This window comes from Schistocerca piceifrons, chromosome X, assembly GCF_021461385.2.
Source record: "Schistocerca piceifrons isolate TAMUIC-IGC-003096 chromosome X, iqSchPice1.1, whole genome shotgun sequence".
Taxonomy (NCBI): domain Eukaryota; kingdom Metazoa; phylum Arthropoda; class Insecta; order Orthoptera; family Acrididae; genus Schistocerca; species Schistocerca piceifrons.
In genome coordinates this window covers 411,500,771-411,523,026 of record NC_060149.1, presented here as the reverse complement: position 1 = coordinate 411,523,026, position 22,256 = coordinate 411,500,771, and the positions used below count along the sequence as shown (strand labels likewise).

The following is a 22,256-nucleotide window of genomic DNA, read 5'->3' as shown; positions in this document are numbered from 1 at the left end:
ACAGTGCACAGGCAACTGTCTTCTTGTGAGATAGTGTGTAGATCCTTCTAAGAGACAAACATCACAATGTTAACCATGTTTAGTGTTTCGTAGAATCTGCAAGTCATCATCTAACTGCTAAAGGTTTTGTTTGCGCCATTCAAGTCAAATGGTAATTGGTATTTAAAGGCATTATGTAGTAAGCTTTTTTTCTGGTGTTCTCTTTCTTGCTGAACTGCAGTGAAGCCATGATGCTGGATACTTGCAATACTACCACATCATAAATTCCATCCCAAAAATTTTCATTCATGATATATGTTTGAGCATGCTTCACTATGTTGCTTTGAGCACTGTCTGGTCCACAATATCGCATAAAAATGCCTGATGACTGACTATACCTTAAATTGGTAGCATTTATGTCTAGAATTCCAGAGATTATTCAGCATACACTAATTACAACAGCTGCAAATAATGCTACACTCGACGCGCCAAAATCTTGTCATTAAGATTCCTTAAAACTGCTTTATTAAACTGAGCTATTGCACTATCTCCAGTGCGTTAAATATTACTGGAATGCCATACTTCACTAGATGATACATAATCATGTGCAGGATTTTTGGCAAGTTGTTAACTGCTTGCAAAGGTTAATTTCTAAACATGGCTTAGTACATTCCTGGAGCAATAACTAGCTACTGGATTTAATTCATAAAAGAAATTACATACAAATTATAAAATACATCATGTCCTGAAACATACATCAATGGACTGTTATTTACCTTGTCACAAACAAGGCACTGTAGCAGTTGCAATATAGTTGGAGCAACACCTTCATCCAGCAAACAACATGCCTTAATGAGGAATGGTACAAGTTGTGTGTCACGTGCACAGTATGTTTGCCAGTGACCAACACGAGAAGATGCAACTTCGACACATGCCTTCAAATGTTCAACTAGTTCCACCAAAGTATCATAAGGCAGTGTATTGCATCGAGGATATGGAGACTGTGGGTCTAATCCGTGTGAAGAACATACTTGCTGAATCCACTGTAACAAAAAGATACAAGATATTGATTTTGGAGAAAACTAACTAACAATTCACTTTGTACATTAATCTCTTAACATTTTAAATACTATTGTATATATTAGGTTGGCACATAAGTTCATAACATTTATGTTTTGCATGTTGGTATTCAAGTAGTGACGGGTTTATTTATCGACTGTCTTTTTCTTTGGTAGTTCACTGTTACTATTTCAGTTTGTATACTGTCATTTTCTCATGGAGATAGCGAGTGGAGCTGTGCATGCTAGAAAATAGAGTGAGAAGTAGAGAAATCTGAAGATCTGACATTCTTCTGTTTCAATTCAATAGAGCAGTGACAGCAACAGAGGCAGCCAGAAAAATTTGCGACGTGTATGGATATAATGCCATTAGACAGAGCATGGCAAGAATTTTTTTTTCTTTTGTTAACAAGGATCGTTTTGACATTAGTGACTCTACTTGTTCAGGAAGGCCTTTGGGGTTTGATGAAGAGCATTTAAACACATTAATCCACAATGATCCATATCAGTGAATACGAGAACTGGCACATGTGATGAACTGTGATCATTCCCCCATCCATTCTATTTGCATGCAATGGGGAAAGTTTAAAAATCAGGTGTACAAATACTGCACGCTCTGCTCTAAGTCAAAATCACAAAAATCGGGAGGTGGCCATATGGGTTTATCTGCTTGTTTGTTATCAACTGGCTTGTGAACGATACTGATCATTCCTGTCTTGTATCATTACTATAGTTCAATTCTTTCATCTTGGCGGCTCGCGCATGCCCGCCCAGACGCGGGAGATTGCTGCGTTGCCAGTTGCACACGACGCACGCGCCAATAGAAGCAGCGCCATAGTATAGCATAGTTCGCAAGCTTACGTTTAGGGGGGAGCGCGCAGTTCATGAAGTAAAGTAACTGCATTGAACATCGAAACAAAATTAAGTCATTTATGGGGGAAGGTATCAGTCAAGAATACGTGTAAAAATCAAATTTTTGGGCCAAATAGTTTTTGTGAAATCGAATGATAAGTGTGTCAAAGCAGTGGGAACACCATGTGTCTGCACAGACGAGCAGTGCAGTGATGACAAAATCGCGCACAGCGCGGAATGCGAGGAGCACGTGTCTGCAGTAGCAAAAGGGTTAATGAAGAGACAAAGCACTATAAATTTCAAAAAATTGCATTCAAACGAATATAATTCGTGAAGTAAGACACTTCGATATTGTTTTTAAATAATGAAAATATTAAGCACCACACAAGGTTTGAACTCAGAACCTTTCACGTAGAAGCCCAACACCTTAACCGTTACGCTAACGCAGCTCGTCTGCCTACAGAACGCCATCAGGTGTCTAACACGTCCCGCAAAATACTGACAAACACTGTTGGTATGACTATGAATTACTCACGTTTCGTCGACATACAATAGGAAATAAACAATTACCGCAGTTCTTTATTGCGAAAAAGCAGTTCGTGAGATTGATACGAACACCTTTCCTTGCTATCGCCTGAATTAGGAGTCTTATTACTTGTTTGGTTTAATTAATTAATAGAATATGAAGCAATTGGTATAAAGAATGCTTTTTCCAAACTTTCTATAAAAGAAAGTCTGCTATCAAGACATTGCTTTTGTTCTATTAGTTTATTATGACTGAACGTATCTAAAACTGAAGACACTCGTCCATGCTCTGCACTGCAGTTGAGGTCTGGCAACGTCATTCTCTGTTCATTGGCTGACTGTGTTTTGTGACGTCAGATGCGCAGAACGAACCTAAACTCGGCCGCCAACATAAATGACGCGCACTTTAGTGAAGAGAAATGGCATCTTTATGGTAACATAAGGAAAACAAAGGGATGGCTGAGCAAAACAGCAACTCCCCGTACAAAGACCTGTGCACATCCACAAAACAATGTAATGTGTCCAGCAGAAACGCACCAGTGTAGTGTACTACAAATTAGTTACCCAATGTGTCAACAATTACCAGGAAGACTGCGTGAAGTGATTCTCCACCACAATACCCCCTGCTTGCATACTGACAAAAAAACACTATACAAGAGTTGGGTTGGGAAGTCATTCTGTAACCACCTTATTCATTTGATCTTATGCCCTCAGATTTTCACCTCAAAACTGCATGATTTCTACAGTTGTGGAAACAAAAAGTTACTGACTGGTAGACTGTTGTAAACAGTGGAGGAGAATATATTACTGATGACTAAAGTCTCCATTACATTTATTTGTTGTGTTTATTAAACTTTTGGAAAAATGCTACATACTTATGCATCAACCCAATAATTCACATCAGAATATAATGTATGCTGTTCATAGTAAAGACCTACATTTAAAAAAGTTTTCAGAAATTCTCATTTGTAACACATCCCTATCGACTCAAGCGTAACTGCAAAACTGGTTCAAGAAAAAGTTTTAGATAATTTGTAGTTTTTTTGGTTGATGATTTCTGTCTCCCTTCTAGTAATTATACAAAGGGAGTTACGGTTTCAACACAAGCCGTATAACTACACGGAAAAGCTACATTTTTATAATCAAGATAAGAAGATAGGTCCAGGAGGAAAAACGATTGTTGTTATTGGTACATGAGGTGAACATCCAAAGGTTTCTCAGAAGTGTTAGTGTTAGGTTTCTTCCAGCTACTTGCACACACCATGATGTCAATTTCAATTCTTGAGAGAAATAAGGTAGTGAAAGTTTTACAGGCCACACACATCTTTGTTTTTGATGCAGGCTGCAACATGTAATTGCTGTAGAAGATTATTTCCCTGGAGAATAGAATGCTATCACAAGTTTTTTCTGTGAGTGTATGACACTCCAAGATTTGGTTTCATACAATGACATCATCTTAACTTCTACATCCCAGATGGGTAGATCTGAACTGTGTAATGATTTTGTAGATGAATCATCTGACATAAATAGGGTTGGTAGTTGTAGTTTTTCTGTAGCTTGAGAAACTTCTGCTTCTCCAGTATGAGCGAGTCTGTTCTTTTCGGCATCAAGTAGTTTGAACAAAAACTCAGCAATATGTTATTTTGAAAGAAAGAAGGGATCCACCATTCGATTAACAAAATAAAAAAGGAGTTTTTCAGGAGTTTTCCATAGTCACTCAATTAATCATTTCCATCCTGTGCCACTGATTGAATAATACAAGTCCTTAACAATAATAAATCATAATTTGAACTATATGTGTATTTACGAGTAAATCCCTAGGCATTTGATGACAAGATCTTCTAATAATGGAACAAGGAAATTGCTTGTGTAAATGCAAAATTAAGAATATATATATAATTACAAATACAAATATTCTCACACATAGAGAAACCACACAAACTGTTACATATTCTATTACACATACTTGTTAATTTAGTAGCTTGTTAACTTTCAAAAATATATTAACAAGTGTAATTTAGATTCATTCTTCTCATGTAAATTTTTGCTAATAAGAAGGGAAGTGTGCCTGTCATAAACCCCATCTCAGTTTTCAAATGTATGTCAGATGACACAAATTAATTTTAATGTGATTCTTCAGTTTCTTTCAGCATATTTGCTGATCGAAGAGTCCATTGGTGTACTGTCAATTTACAGTGTCTAACTACACCAACACTGCCACAGACACCGACCTCTGCGACTCCGCAACTGCCAACGTGTGCCAACCACATAGGGAATGGCCTGTAAGGCAGCCTCCCGCCCTCAGGGGATCAGTGCACCTGACGATGACGACATGTCTGATTGCCGAAATATTTTGCCCGTTGGACCCTATGAACTGACAATATGCCCGTGGACTCTTCAATAAACTAATTTTAATTTTCCACTGTCCCTTTATGTCCCCCCACTACCACGCACACGCCCCCCACCCACCCACCCACCCACCCACACACACACACACACACACACACACACACACACACACACACACAGAGAGAGAGAGAGAGAGAGAGAGAGAGAGAGAGAGAGAGAGAGAGAGAGAGAGAGAACTATATTTTGAAATAATGTCATCACTTACATTGAAATGCGAGTTCAGAGAATGCAAATCCCGCAATTGCCGGTATTCTTCTTTTGTACCACAGATAGAAAGTAGTAATTTTCTAACTTGCCGACGTACGAAAGGCGTCTGCTGAGTCATCATATATTCGCAGAGGTAATAGCGCCATTCCTGCTGCATAGATAATAAAGAACATTGACACAAATAACTACATCGAATATTTCTTGTAACTACTATTACTACAATAATAGCTGTAACACACGAGTAACTATTAACTACTATTTTGACATCCATCTAAGGGACTCACAATTCCTCCCAAATCTGATAATATAAATTCAGATAAACAAAAGAAGAAGATGATGAAGAAGAAGACAGGTTTAAATACTTGAATGGAAATAATTACGAGACATGTTTTTTCAAGTATCATGTTGAAAATCTGCTGTTGCAGCACCAGTCAGTATTTGGTGTATGCATGCAGTGTAATACACTCTGTCAGCAAGTCACAGACACCATTACGGAGTCATTTGGTGTGTTTACATTTGGTTGTGAGTACTTGATATGTTTTGTCAGATTGAGAATCCTGCCGACTGTGAAATATGCGCTGATATTTGTTTTCTTAGTGCTAAATGTGTGTAGGTGATCAGCACGATGATGATGATGATGAAGATGTCAAAACAGAGGAAGATTTCTACAAGGATGGTTTTGAAAAAGTTGGTTTTACTATATGATAAATGCCAGTGGGAATTATGTCAAAAAGTAGATTAAAGCACAGGAATTCATGTAAAAATAAAATTGCAACTTGTTTTATTTTAATGTCAAAATGGTACTTACTTTAAAAAAAACACGTCTTGTATAAATTATGTAAATGATATCCTATGATAGGGCTGAGTGCAAAAATTATGTAAATGACTTTCTATGATTGGGCTTAGTGTAATACGATACAGATGGTAACAAGCCTTAAAGTGTAAACTTTGAAACTGCCAAGTCACAGCACTGTAATTTGCTGTTAAAGCAATCAAAACAAAATGGTGCAGCACACTTCCACTTCATCAATGGATTGCATCATTTCATTTTGGTTTCTCTAGCAGCATGCTACGATATTGTAGCATGAGGATAAGTGTGTACCAGGACTGCATATAAGTACCTGTAACCACACAATACATTAATTACGTAACCGTATGTTTTTGAGGTGGCAATTGAACTATATGACTACCCCTTGTACATAATGTTGCTGTACCAAATATAAGCAACTAGCCCAAATTTAATCCTCATTTTGTCATCAATTTTGCATACTATACAAGAATCAGACATAATTCCTAGCTACAAATGTGTGTCCAACTACCTAATGGTAACTTCCACATGCAAAATATTAGCAATTTCTTGGAATATGGCTACTACAGTTCCTTGTGATGTGTTATACGAGGTAGAAAGCCACCGATATTCCTATTCAAACTCCCATATTAAATGGCAGTGATTTGTGCACTCCGACATGGATGTATTTTATAGGGTAATTATACAGAAAATCAGGGTGCTTTGCAAAAAGGAGATCTGTCATGAAATGGTGCAAACAACAGCATAAAATACTGTTGTAGTCAAAATGTCTCATGATGCCACCTGCAAGAACCAAACATCCATGGTATCTCAAGTAAATACACCCCACAGCATAACAACTTGCACTAACAGCCTGCGCTAAGTCCTGCAGTGAAATATCTCAAACTGTCTCTCTGAGAGATTTCACCTTCTAACACGATCAAACAGATAATTCATCTGAATAGGGATATTTCACTGTCGTTCCAGTGTCTGATCGTAGGTTTCCCCACATCCACTTAAACATATCAGGGTTTAACACTGTTGACAATACAGCAATTAGAAATAGAGTACAATCTCTGACTGGACACGAGTAGCAAATGAAATCAGCCATTTTTCCAATGACAGATGTTTTCATAATACTACACCTGACCATAATTTCCCTTGTCAACACTGCTAAAACTGGTGACTCCACCATTCTGCCTACAACTAACAGATTTTTCTCTGTCCCCAAACTCTTGTCATATACCTTTTATATCACAAAATGTGCCCTCTACATGACTGACAAGTATACATTTCCCTGGTAGATGGTGAACACAACATTCTGAGTAATCAAAGTAAACAAGTAATAAATGAATAAAAATATCACATTTTAAATGTGCCAGGAAATTTCAAAAATACCTGTTCACTTGCCTCATCAACAAGTATGGTCTTTGCTTGATTCAAACTACTCTTATGGATTTGATAAGGTAGTCTCAACACCATTTCGGTCAACAATTGAGGATAAGCTTCAAACACATCAGCTGCATGGCTCTTCACATACTGTCGGAGGAAGAATGGTGCCATATCAGGTGGTGGGATAGTTGGACGAGCCTTAAGCAAGGTTCCACCTACTATAGAAGTTCCTTCTTCTGGTGATGAACTGAAACAGGGGAAAGCATTACCTTTCAGTTCAGAAAGAAATTTCATGATGGTGGTGGTAATAATAATAATAATAATAATAATAATAATAACAACCTCTTCCAGTAATTTAAAAGTGACTTCAGTAATGCCAAACAATAGTTAATTAGATCAGATTCCCTCAAGGTGGTGGAGGTAACACTTGATACAAATGATGTATTCTCTGTTGTTACCTTACTGGTTGACTTGGTACGAGATAACATAACACCTGAAAGAAAGATGAAGTTTTCTGTCAAAGTACAATAAAATGAATACATGATTTCAAATAGTACCAAAAGGTATTTCACACATTCAATCAATAATGTCTTTATTTGAACAAAACTAGAAGATGCACACTTTGAAACTTACTAAGAAGCCTCATGATTACTAAACACACTTCACGGTTCTTATTGCGCTCCGACACATTGCTTGTATCAGGCTGTTTCAGGTTTAACTCATTTAAAAGTGCAGATAGTAACTGTTTCAAGCAGTCTTGACTTCTTTCTTCATTGCCATAAAGATCACTTGTCAGCATCAACACAACCTGTACGACAAACATAGATGAATAGTCAAAATTTGAAAAAGTTAAATTCTTTAAAGAACCAAATGTATACTATAAATGCAACATACTTTAAGGACTTCAGTTTTCTCAACACAAAACACCTCTACATCAGAAATGTTAGTCAAATGGACACGGGATAATATAAGCTATAAATTTTGACTGAATTTTCTCATTCTGAGAGAACTGAAGGGCGATCTGTTTAACTGTTAGAAACCTTTCAACAGCCAAGATCACACAAAATATTTTTTCATTTAAGGCAACCGGTTTCAACAGACTATGTTGTTATCTTCAGGTCTTTCACAACAAAAAGATTTTAAAATCTGAAGATGATAGCATAGTCTGTTGAAACAGGTTGTTTTCAATAAAGAAATATTTTATGCTATCCACGAACTATGGACCTTGACCATGGACGACGCCATTGATGGGGGAGGCTTGCGTGCCTCAGTGATACAGATGGCGGTACTGAAGTGCAACTACAATGGAGGGGTATCTGTTGTGGCTCCTGAAGAGGGGCAACAGTCTGGATGATTGCAACATCAACCAAAACAGCTTTGCTGTGCTGGTACTGCAAAAGGCAAAGAGCAAGGAGAAACTACAGCTGTAATTTTTCCCGTGGGCATGCAGCTCCACTGTACGATTGAATGATTATGGTATCCTCTTGGATAAAATATTCCGGAAGTAAAATAGTCCCCCATTCAGATCTTCAGTTGGGGGCTACACACGAGGATATTGTCGTCAGCAAAGAGAAAACTGGCATTCTACATATCAGAGCATGGAATGTTAGATCCCTTAATTGCAGAGGTAAGTCATAAAATTTAAAAAGGGAAATGGGTAGAGTGAAGTTAGATATAGTGGGAATTAGTGAAGTTCGGTGGCAGGAGGAACAGGACTTCTGGTCAGGTGAATACAGGGTTACAAAGACAAAATCAAATAGGGGTAATGCAGAAGTAGGTTTAATAATGAATAAAAAACTAGAATGCGGATAAGTTACTATGAACAGCATAGTGAACATATTATTGTAGCCAAGTTAGACAAAAAGCCTGCTCCCACCACAGTAGCACAAGTTTATATGCCAACTAGCTCTCCAGATGATGAAGAGATTCAAGAAATGTATGATGAGAGAAAAGAAATTATTCTGGTAGTTAATGGAGATGAAAATTTAATAGTCATGGGGCACTGGAATTTGATACTAGGAAAAGGAAGGGAAGGAAAAATAGTAGGTGAACATGGACTGGGGGAAGGAATGACACAGGAAACCGCCTGGTAGACTTTTGCACAGAGCATAATTTAATCATTGCTAACACTTGTTTTAAGAATAATGAAAGAAGCCTGCATATGTGGAAGAGTCCTGTAGACAGCGGAAGGTTTCAGATTGATTATACAATAGTAAGATAGAGATTTCTGAATCAGGTTTTAAACTGTAAGACATTTCTATGGGCAGATGTTGACTGACCACAGTTGGTTGTTTATGAACTGTAGATTAAAACTGAAAAAAAAAAAAAAAAAAAAAAAAAAAAAAAAAAAAAAAAAAAAAAAAAAGGTAGGAATTTAAGGAGATGGGACCAGGATAAACTGAAAGATCGAGGGGTTTCAGAGGGAGCAGTAGCGAATGACTGACACGGACATGGGAAAGGAACACAGTAGAAGAAGAAAGGGTAGTTTTGAGAGATGAAATACAAAAGGCAGCAGAGGATCAAATAGGAAGGGCGAGCAGAAATCCTTGGGTAACACAGAGAGATATTGAATTTAATTGATGAAAGGAGAAAGTATAAAAATGCAGCAAATGAAGTAGGCAAAAGGGAGATCGACAGGAAGTGCAAAATGGCTAAGCAGCAATAGCTAGGGGACAATTGTCAGGATGTAGAAGCATATATCACTAGGGGGTAAGATAGATGCCACCTACAGCAAAGCTGAAGAGGCCTTTGGAGATCAAAAAGAATCACCTGTATAAATACCAAGAGCTCAGATGAAAAACCAGGCCTAGGCAAAGAAGGGAAAGCAGAAAGGTGGAAGGAGCGTGTAGAGGGTCTATACAAGGGGTATGTACCTGAGGGCAAATATTATGGAAATGGAAGAGGATGTAGTTGAAGATGAGAGACATATGATAATGCATGAAGAATCTGACAGAGCAATGAAAGACCTAAGTCAAAACAAGGCTCTGGGAATAGACAACATTCTTTTAGAACTACTGATAGCCTTGGGAGAGCAAGATGTATGAGACAGGTGAAATACCCTCGGACTTCAAGAAGAATATAATAATACAAATTTCAAAGAAAGCAATACTAACATGAATTTTTTACAGACGAATGGAAAAACTGGTAGAAGCCAATCTCGGGGAATATCAGTTTAGATCCCGGAGAAATGTAGGAACACACAAGGCAATACTAAGCCTACGACTTCTAATAGAAGATAGGTTAAGGAAAGGCAAACCATTTGTAGACTTAGAAAAAAGCTTTTGACAATGTTGACTGGAACACTGTCTTTCGAATTCTACAGGTGGCAGAGTAAAATACAGGGAGTGAAAGGCTATTTACAATTTGTACAGAAACCAGATGGCAGTGATAAGAGTCAAGGGGCATGAAAGGGAAGCAATGGTTGAGATGGAGTAAGACAGGATTGTAGCCCATTTCCAATGTTATTCAATCTGTACATTGAGCAAGCAGTAAAGGAAACAAAAGAACAATTTGGAGGAGGAATTAAAAGTCCATGGTGAAGAAATAAAAACCTTGAGGTTTGCCGATGACACTGTAATTCTGTCATAGATTGCAATGGATTCGGAGGAGCAATTGGAAGGAAATTGACAATGTCTTGAGAGGAGGATATCAGATGCATATCAACAAAAGCAAAATGAGGTTAATGGAATGTAATTAAATCAGGTGATGCTGAGGGAATTAGATTTGGAAATGAGAGACTTAAAGTAGTAGATGAGTTTTGCTATTTGGGGAGCTAAATAACTGATGTTGGTCCAAATAGAGAGGATATAAAATGTAGACTGGCAATGGCAAGGAAAGCATTTCTGAAGAAGAGAAATTTGTTAACATTGAGTAAAGATTTAGTGTCAGGAAGTCTTTTCTGAAAGCACTAGTATGGAGTGTAGCCATGTATGGAAGTGACATAGACGATAAGTAGTTTAGACAAGAAGAGAATAGAAGCTTTCGAAACGTGGTGCTACAGAAGAATGTTAAATATTAGATGGGTAGATCATGTAACTAATGAGGTGGTACTGAACAGGCTTGGGGAGAAGAGGAATTTGTGGCAAAACTTGACTAGAAGAAGGGATTGGTTGGTAGGACACATTCTGACGCATCAAGGGATCACCAACTTAGTACAGCAGGGAAGCGTGGAGGGTAAAAATCATACAGAGAGAATAAGAGATGAATACAGTAAGCAGATTCAGAAGGATGCAGGTTGCAACAGTTACTCCGAGATGGAGAGGCCTGCACAGAATAGAGTAGTACGGAGAGCTGCATCAAACCAGTCTTTGGACTGAAGACAACAACAAAACAAAAACAACAACAACAACAACAACAACAAAAACAACAACAACAACGAAAACAACAAAAACAACAACAACAACAACAACATGCTGTCATCTTCAGGTCTTTTATTACAAAAAGATTCTGAAACCTGAAGGCGACAGCACAACCTGTTGAAATAGATTGTCTTCAACAAAGAAAAATTTTATGCCATCTTGGCTGTTGAATTGTTTTTAACTGTACAGTTCCATAAATGACTTACAGAACCAACTGCAACACACCACCCTTGTGTGTGTGTGTTGTGTGTGTGTGTGTGTGTGTGTGTGTGTGTGTGTGTGTGTAAAAGAGAGAGAGAGAGAGAGAGAGAGAGAGAGAGAGAGAGAGAGAGAGAGAGAGAGAGGGGGGGGGGGGGGGAGGATGACGATTACAAAAAAGTCATGGATGTATTGCTTGTACATGTCTTGTAAAGTCCTTTACATTATTTCCCTAAAAAAAGGAATGGCAATAAAATGAAGACTACATGCAGTTATGGGACACACAGTTTAAGATACGACAGACCATACTAGACGTCATCTGCAGCACTAAGATTTGTTGATTTAATTCAAATATAAAAGTAGTTCTGGGTTTTATGACACTTCATAATGTATGTAAGATGTTCAGCTTTGTATTCATTTAACAAGTTGCAAGTAAACTTATCATATCATAAAGCATCATTTTAGTACAATAAATATATTTACTTGCAAAAAGGGTACAGATTTGACTCCTCCCAGGTTTTTGAGCTTAGAAACGGCACCAATGAAGTGCTCCAGTAGTGCAAGCCGAAGAAAGTGAATACGTGGACTACTTGTTTCTTCTTCAGCATCTGTATCTTCATCATGTTCCTGTTCCACCTTCTGTTCTGGTTCATCTGCATCCTGCATCTGGAAACAGTAACAATACTAAGTAACTGACTTGAAGAAATTAACTTTAAACGTAGAATAAACAAAAGTTACTTATGTTTGTATTATTCAAGAGCATATACGAACAGTTGGTTGTAGCAATTTTGATAACGAAGATTTTAAGCAACATTTCCACTTTCATACAGTTAAACTGACTATTTTTCCCCTCCTGCTTATGTAACACCTGCGCAAAAGTGTACTCATGAGATTTCTTCTTCTCCTCCTCCTCCTCCTCCTACCCTCTCTCTCTCTCTCTCTCTCTCTCTCTCTCTCTCTCTCTCTCTCTCTCCCCTCCCTCCCTCCCCCCCCCACCCCCTCCTTTTTTTATTACACTGACTTCAACTTCGAAGGATGTGAATAATGCTCCTACTAAGATCTGTGAGTATTTACTGAATGATATTAAATGTTTTCGAAATAGCACAAGTAAATTCATAATTAAGTTAAAATAAAGAGAGATCCTATAGGTCAACTCCTTATATACCACAGAAGACTTTTATTTAGGACTTTTTAGCTTATTCACTGTTAAGTATTATATACTTGGTTTATAAAAACAAAAACAATCAATCTTTGACACAATAATTTAATTGGACGGATAAAAAATACTCACCAAGTGGCGACAGATCTCACACATTAAAAATGGTTCTAATTAGGCAAGCTTTCAGAGCCAGTGGCTCCTCTTCAGGTAGAAGGGTTGAAGGGGAAGGAAGAGGGGTGAAGGAAAAGAACTGTAGAGGTCTAGGAAAACGGGTAGATTTTGGGAAAGTCACGCAGAATTGTGGGTCAGGAGAAACTTACCACATGGGATGAGAAGCAAAGACTGATTGGTGAGGACTGCATCAGATGAGATTGGAAAACCTGAGACCTTAAAGGTGGAAAATAGGGTAATATGCAAGACAGGGATTACTGCTTAAACATTGTGCATGAATTAATAAGAGTGAAAACCTAAGTGTATTGTATGTAACGGAAGTGGGAGGAGGGAGCATTAAAATAGACAGGTAAGACAATGAAAGATGTAGAAAACTAAAATGGAGTGAAGAAAAGAGCAGTTACTGTGAAGAAATGCTGAGACAGAAGAAATTAACATAAATTAAGGCCAGGTGAGTGGAGAGAATTAAGGACACATTGTAATGCTAGTTCCCACCTGCATAGTTCTGAGAAACTGGAGTCTGGAGGTAGAATCCAGGCACCAAGATCACGATTATCATGTTGTAGAGCATGCTCTGCAAGAGGATATTGCGTGTTGACAGAATGATCATACAGCCGTACAGCATTCGCACTCAAGGCAAAGCTATTTGTTTGGATGCAGATTCTTTACAGCAATACACCACCATTCTCATGTCAGTCTTCACTGTACATAATCACCCCACCAACCTAGTTCAAAAGCAGATTGACTGGGCCATCACATCCCATCCTGGTACTGCTGATCTCTCTCTCAAAACTTTGGAGCACACCACTAGTCACTCAGTATTTTGCTGGTGTGGAATGTATTAATCAGCTACTTCGACAAGGCTATAACTTCCTAAAATCATGCCCTGAAATGAAACCCATTCTGTCTGAAATTTTGCCCACCACACCTAGAATAGCTTTTTGTCACCCTCCCAATCTCTGCAATATTCTTGTCAGACCCTATGCTCCTTCTGCACCCATCTCCCTACCCCACGACTCCTACCTTTATGACCATCCCCACTGCAAGACTTGCCCTATGCACCCTCCTACCGCCACCTATACCAATCCTGTAACTGGCAAAACATATACTACTAAAAGGAGAGCCACTTGTGAAACAACACTTGTCATATACCAGGTGATACGTAAACACTATTCGGCCTTTTACATTGCAGTGACTACCACCAAATTATCAATTAGGATGAATGGGTGTAGGCAGAGAGTGTATACTGGCAACACACAACATCCTGTTGCAGAGAATGCTCTACAACATGACAACTGTGATCTCAGTGCCTGTTTCACCACATGCACCATCTAGATTCTTCCTCCAGACACCAGTTTCTCCACAGGTGGGAACTAGTGCTACAACATGTCCTTAGATTTCGTCAACTACTCGGCCTTAATTTACATCAATTTCTTCCATCTCAGCACTTCTTCACAGTGTCTACTCTTTTAGTCATTTCGTTTTAGTTTTCTACATTTTTCATCTTTCATCGTATTACCTGGCTATTTATCGTGGCCCTCCTCCCATCTGTGTTACATACAATGCACTTAACTTTTCACTCTTATTAACTCATGCATGATGTTTAAGCAGTAATCTCTGTCTTGTTGCATATTATACTGTCTTCCACTTTTAAGCTCTCAGGTTTCCAAATCTTGTCCGATGCAGTCCTCAACAATCAGTCTCTCCTTCTCATCCTGAGTGGTAAGACTCCCCAGCGCGTGTTTCTGGTCGACTTTCCTGAAATCTACCCCTTTTCCTAGACCTTTACAGTTCTTTTCCTTTACTTCTCTTCCTTACCTGTCAACCCTTCTGCCTGAAGAAGGAGCCACTGGCTCCAGAAGCTCGCCTAATTATAGCCTCCTCTTATGTGTGGGTTCTGCCGCCACTTGGTGGTTTTCATATCTATCCAATTAATATACTTACTTTAGTTATTTAACTAAGTCTTCTTTTCTGTTATGTGCACTTGTCTGTGGATGGTCAGCATGCAGCCATATTTAAATACAAATTATGTTAATGGTAGATTAACTTCTCATGATTGGGTTCACAGTCGTTGGCTGCAAAAATTATTTATTTTCACTGTCACAATTTTGGCCTAAGGCAATTATCAAAGACTAAACCATGTACAAGAACATCGGTTGGTTAGAATTTATGTTTAACATGGTAACATCTTTAAAAGACTCAGACACGACGATGAAATGTGTACACGTGGGAGAATTTTGAAGTTTGACATGTGCTAAAGCACGGGATTAAGGCTGAAACTGCAACAGTAGAAATAAATAATTTTTACAGGCAATGGTGACTATGATGGCCTTCAATAAGTTAATAATGTATTATTAGATTTCATCCACATTATTATGGTATATCAAGCAAGTTATCTAGAACAATTAACTGACCAGAGAGCTAGATCTTTTAACTCTATTCCCCTATCCTGCTTCTCTTCACAACTGCTGTTACATGGGACGATTTCCATTATCATCTTCCCTTGACTATCAGAGCACATTAATGCATCCAGAAGTCACACCATGACCTCTGGGATTTTGAAGGCAAACTTTGGTTTAAAACTTCTCCTGCAACATAGCTCAAATTGTTGTGCATTTGTCCACCATTCAAGCATTTCTTATAATTTGTTATTTACATTTTATTCAAGTGTTAGCTTCATTTAACAAAATTGATAACAACAGTTGTGGACTGCCTATACTCAAGATGAGAAGAATCTTTTCAAAATATAGAACTGACAAAGGTCCCAAGTAGCAATTGTTATGGGGATTAGCAAGAGATAGGAACAGTGTTACAGGTACAGATTAGTTACACATTCCATGGGTCACTTGTACGATATATCATAATGATGTGGACAGGGTCTAATAAGATATTATTATTTTCATTTGTATTTGAATATAGCTACATTCTAATTATCTGCAGAAGAGTTAATGTAGCTGCTAATAATATTTAGTTAAAAAGCTAAAGCAAGTCTGAAATTCTTTGACATTAAATGAACTACCAAGTACTGAACACAAATTCTTCTATGGAATACAATGAAGTTGCACTGTATGAGCTCTTTTAGCTTTATTACAATTTTGGTTTTGCCATCTGTAAGGCATTTACCATCACTGGATAAATGCTCAAAGATTTAATAAAATTTCATATAATGATTGATAGTGGTTGTCAGTTATATCATTATATTAACTACGTATAAATTAAAATGAAATTAATGAAGGATCCTATGGAAGAAAGTAATGCAGAGTGGTTGCTGGATTCGTTCCGATGAGCACGTATTTTCCATGTCAATCAATGATACAATATGACAAGAGATGTAATTTTTGCCAGCAGTTGGCCAGTGTTGGTTTCAAAATTATTATTGAATGGCAGTGAAAAAAAAAATATTTTTAATACATCACTTTCATTTTATTTTAAACATCCTGATGACTTTTCTGTAATATGTAGTTATATACACAAACCTTCCTCGTGATGCAGTTTATTAGTGAAAACTATTTCGAAAATGTCATGCTGTTTTACTTCAAAATTAAATAGTTTTAATTAATCACCACTTCGCATAACAATTAGTAATCAGTTTTACACACTGGAGACACATGTAAGAATGCTGCAATATTGTCCTGGAAGAGTAGGTTACATGTTGCCTTTCTCCAGCTTGGTAAAAAGTTTTAAAGTATCATATTTGTATCCAAGTTGTGTGGAGGAGAGTGATTAGTGCTTGCACAGTGTATTATTGTGCATATGTTGTTGCTGACGAAGGGAACGTGGAGGATAAAACTCGGTGCTAGCACATAGGTCACTTCCACCCAATGGACGAATCACTGACATTTAAAATGATCTTTAACATGTGACACTGTTTTAATGCGTACACTCAAGAGTTTCTCAAGGCAACACACTTAGTTTTTTTTCCCTCTTTAAGAGCTGCTTTTCAGAAGGGGCCCCACAGTATGCACTAGGCCAGTGAATGAGATATTAAATATTTTTCTGTTTTCTGCTGCAGACTGATTTCAGTATCTCATTACCTACATATGAGTCTCATCCTGGCAATTTAACATTTTCAAATAATCCTACAATACATAGCTTTTACCGTATAAATTTACATGAACATAAATTTGCTTGCTTATGCGTATGTCGGTAGATATTTATGTTTTATGGATAACAATATAGTGTGTTGGAACCATAGAATTTTCATTGCATTTTTTTATGTCTGTATTAATTGTATGTAAAATGAAAATATAACAAGTAAAAGTAAAAATTCAAATTTTCTCAAACCCAGGAAATTTATAAAATCTCATGTGATGATTGTAATCAATTTTACAGTGGACAAATGGCTAGGAACTACTCTATTAGATTTAAAGAACACATGTGAAATTGTGAAAGTCATGAATCCACGCTTAGTAAATGCTTACATGAGCATATATACTTCCAGAGAAAATTCATAATGAACAAACAGAATTAAAGCACAAGCAATATTTTGACAACCTTACTTTTTTTCCTAAAAGAGAAAGGATAATTTTCAGCAGCTCGTGATGCCAAGAAATAAATCAAAACAATAGAACACTCAATGGAATTATATATCTGCACAGTAAATGAAAGTACAGAATAATATGATCTTTTTCTCAAGTTACTGAAATTCTATGAATATGAATTGTAAATTTATTGTGAACATACAGGGTTATTACAAATGATTGAAGTGATTTCACAACTCTACAATAACTTTACTATTTGAGATATTTTCACAACGCTTTGCACACACATACAAAAACTCAAAAAGTTTTTTTAGGCATTCACAAATGTTCGATATGTGCCCCTTTAGTGATTCGGCAGACATCAAGCCGATAATCAAGTTCCTCCCACACTCGGCGCAGCTTGTCCCCATCAATGAGTTCGAAAGCATCGTTGATGCGAGCTCGCAGTTCTGGCACGTTTCTTGGTAGAGGAGGTTTAAACACTGAATCTTTCACATAACCCCACAGAAAGAAATCGCATGGGGTTAAGTCGGGAGAGCGTAGAGGCCATGACATGAATTGCTGATCATGGTTGGTTGGTTGGTTGTTTGAGGTTAAAGGGACCAAACAGCTAGGTCATCAGTCCCTTGTTTCAAATAGACTCCATTCTGCTAACGGGACATCTCAGAAAAGTCAGAACAAGAAAACGGAAAAAGGGGAAACGTAAAAGGGCAGTCACGTTGTCAATAGCAAAAACAAATGAGGGAAGTTGGCAAGAGAACGAACCCAACACTATGCTGAAGCAGCATAGGCAAGACCACCTGTGACTTAAAAGGTACAACTGCTATAATGCAGAAAGTACGTATGGGAATAGAAAAACTAACCAAGCCTTAAAAAGAAGGGGTAAAAACAGAGTAAAAGGGAAAGAAAAGAGGATTCCGGTCAGGGAGGTGAATCGGGAATCTCTGAACACTGCCTACAGTGGGAGACACCCAAACACTCACCGCCCTGCCCCAACACCAGAGGGAGATTAAAAACTTTAAAACTGAGAATAAAAACCACTCTCCCGGAGGAAACCTAGAACCAGAGAGACCATCCGGGAATCGTCAGCCAACATCAAAGGTAAAGTGTGGGGGAGTCTGTACTTAGCACGCAGAGCCAAAAGAAGGGGGCATTCAACCAAAATGTGGGCCACTGACTGGAAGGCTCCACAACCACATAGCGGGGGTGGCTCATCACGCAAAAGGAAACCATGGGTCAGCCTGGTATGGCCAATGCGGAGACGACACAGTGTGGTCGAATCCTTGCGGGAGAGGCGAAAGGATGAACGCCATGGGCCTGGATTCACTTTAATGGCACGAAGTTTATTAGACAGTGGAGTAGCCTCCCAAGAATTGGCCCATGACTGTGCAAAGTGGGATTTGATGTGAAGCCGTAAATCCGCTGCAGGAGGGGTTACAGAAAACGGGGGGTAAGTAACTGCTCCCCCAGCCAAACGATCAGCGAGCTCATTACCCGGGATACCCACATGGCCCGGGACCCATAGGAAGTCAATGGAACAAGCAGCACGGTGAAGATCAGCGAGATGGTCATGGATGGCAGAGACCAAGGGATGGCGCGAAAAACACCGGTCAATAGCAAGAAGGCCATTCATCGAGTCCGTACATAACAAAACGCGGTTGTGTTGGGATCGTTGAATAAAGGTAAGGGCCCGGGAAATTGCCATCAATTCCGCAGTAAACACCCCACATGTAGGTGGCAGCAGATGACTTTCCGTTCCAACAGAGGACGTGAAGGCATACCCAACACGATCAGCAGATTTAGAGCCATCAGTGTAAAAAACAACAGCATCCCGGAACTCCCATAAAATTTGGCGGAAAAAGGAACGGAACACCACCGGGGGGATGGAATCTTTCGGACCGCGGCGGAGATCCATCCGAATTCGAGGCCGAGGAACTAACCAAGGAGGGGTGGAGGGGAGGGAGCGAGGAAGACAGGACAAAGAAGGAAGCCGAAAATCACGGTTAAGAGACGCAAGGCGCAGTCCAACCGGTAAACCCGCCCGAGGGCGGGAGTCAGGCGGGCGACGTCCATGGTCTGGGAATAGGATAGAATAGGAAGGATGAGCGGGAGAAGAACGGATAGTAAGGGCATAAGACACCAGAAGCTGGGACCGCCGAACAGAAAGGGGGGGGATCCCAGCTTCAACCAGGAGACTATCAACAGGGCTAGTAGGGAAGGCACCGGTGGCCAAATGGATACCACGATGGTGGACCGGATCCAGCACGTGCAGCATGGAAGGAGCAGCTGAACCATAAACTTGACAACCATAGTCCAAACGTGACAGAACTAGAGCACGATAAAGACGGAGGAGGAGGGAACGGTCCGCACCCCAAGAGGAGTGGGCAAGGAAGCGAAGGACATTGAGTTTACGGAAACATCCTACCTTCAGGAGTCTGATATGGGGCAGCCAAGTGAGCTTGTTGTCGAAAAGAAGACCTAGGAAACGAAACTGTGGAACCACAGGCAATCTTTGTGCAGCGAGATAGAGCTCTGGATCAGGGTGGACCATAGTACGGCGACAGAAGTGGACCACCCGCGATTTTAAAGGAGAGAATTGAAACCCGTGTGAGAGGGTCCATGCAGAGGCACGCCGTATAGCCACCTGGAGCTGCCGTTCTGCAGATGGCATCGAGGAGGAACTAACCCAAATGCAGAAATCATCCACATACAGGGCAGGGGCGACCAAGGGACCGACAGAGGCCACAAGTCCATCGATAGCAATGAGGAAAAGAAGGACACTCAAGACAGAACCCTGTGGGATGCCCGTCTCCTGGGTCCGTGGAGAACTAAAAGCAGTACCAACTCGAACTCTGAATGACCGATGGATCAGGAACTGGCGGATAAAAATCGGGAGTGGGCCCCGAAGACCCCACTGATGAAGGGTTAGTAAGATGTGATGGCGCCAGGCCGTGTCATAGGCCTTGCGAAGGTCAAAAAACACTGCAACCAAATGGCGGCGCTGGGAAAAAGCCTGCCGAACTGCGGATTCCAAGCGAAGTAAATGATCGATTGGAGATCGTCCCTCTCGAAAGCCACACTGGTAAGGGGACAATAGATCCCGAGATTCGAGGACCCAAGTGAGCCGACGGGCTACCAGCCGTTCAAGTAACTTACAACCAACATTGGTCAAACTAATTGGCCGATAGCTGTCAACAGATAGGGGGTTCTGACCAGGCTTAAGGACAGGAACCACAATGCTATCCCTCCACTGAGAAGGGAAGTCACCCTGGAGCCAGATACGGTTAAACACCCGAAGAAGATGGTGCCGTTGTGGAGCACTGAGATGTTGAAGCAGCTGGTTATGAATGGAATCTGGGCCAGGGGCCGTATCGTGAGAAGAAGATAGAGCAGAAAGAAATTCCCATTCAGTGAAAGGTTCGTTGTAAGATTCTGACTCACAAGTGGTGAAACATAAGGTGACAGCTTCAGCCTGCTGTTTTTGATGAAGGAAAGCAGCTGGATAGGAGGCCGACGCTGATGCCACTGCAAAATGGGTCGCAAGATGTTCTGCGAGAACTAATGGGTCCGTACAAATGCCATCTGGGAGGTGAAGGCCTGGGAGGGTGGACTGCCGATGGCAACCTTGGAGAGAGCGAAGTGTAGCCCATACCCGTGACAGAGGGACAGTGGAACCAAGGGAAGAAACGAATCGTTCCCAACATATCCGCTTGCTCTGTTTGATTAAATAACGGGCTTTAGCGCGAAGGCGCTTAAAGGTAGAAAGGCTGGCTACAGATGGGTGCCTCTTAAAGTGTTGCAAAGCTCGACGGCGATCACGGATGGCAATGGCAATGGCCGTACTCCACCACGGGACTTGCCGACGACGAAATTGTCCAGATGAGCGCGGGACAGCAAGGTTAGCAGCGCGAACAATCGCGTCAGACACGTCACGTAGGACGTCATCAATACAACCCGACAAAGAGGGAGAAAACTCGACCTGTGCAGTATATAGAGGCCAATCGGCGCGGTGGAAAGACCAACGAGGTAACCTCTCCATCGGGGAGCGGGAAGGGAGCGTGATAATCAACGGGAAATGGTCACTGTCACAAAGGTCGTCATGTGGCGACCAGTGTAATGAAGGGAGGAGAGAGGGAGAAGAAAGAGAAAGATCAATGGCAGAAAAGGTACCATGACCAGCACTGAAATGAGTAGGGGAGCCATCATTAAGAAGGCACAGGTCGTGGTCTGCAATAAATTGGTCTATAAGAAGACCTCGTCTAGATGGAAAGGCACTGCCCCACAAAGGATGATGAGCATTAAAATCCCCAAGGAGGAGGAAGGGAGGAGGAAGTTGCTGAAGAAGGGTGGTTAAGGCAGCAGGTGTAAGAATCCTGTCAGGAGGGAGATAAAGATTGCATACTGTGACTGCAGAGTCTAAGTGGACCCTAACAGCAACCGCTTCCAATGTAGTTTGGAGAGGAATCCACGTGCTAGCAATGTCTGTACGGACCAACGTACAAACGCCACCAGAAGCCCGCAAGGGTCCGACCCGATTTCGACAGAAAACACGGAACCCACGGAGGGTCGGTGAGTGAGCATCAGTAAAATGAGATTCCTGTAGAACCACACAAGCTGCTGAGTAGGACAAAAGAAGGGATTTCAATTCCGGAAGGTGACGATAGTAGCCATTACAATTCC

At 40.1% G+C, this 22,256-nt stretch overlaps 1 protein-coding gene across 1 annotated transcript in view; it reads right to left on the bottom strand.

Moving 5' to 3' along the window:
* The window catches only part of LOC124721530 (protein purity of essence), a 482,247-nt gene that overhangs the window by 126,066 nt on the left and 333,925 nt on the right, over window positions 1–22,256 (bottom strand). The window contains exons 50-55 of the mRNA XM_047246550.1: window positions 12,249–12,431; window positions 7,843–8,017; window positions 7,552–7,702; window positions 7,216–7,456; window positions 5,029–5,181; window positions 756–1,022 (exon numbers count right to left, since the gene is read on the bottom strand). Coding sequence (XP_047102506.1) covers window positions 756–1,022; window positions 5,029–5,181; window positions 7,216–7,456; window positions 7,552–7,702; window positions 7,843–8,017; window positions 12,249–12,431 — 1,170 coding nt within the window. The remainder of the gene's footprint in view (window positions 1–755; window positions 1,023–5,028; window positions 5,182–7,215; window positions 7,457–7,551; window positions 7,703–7,842; window positions 8,018–12,248; window positions 12,432–22,256) is intronic.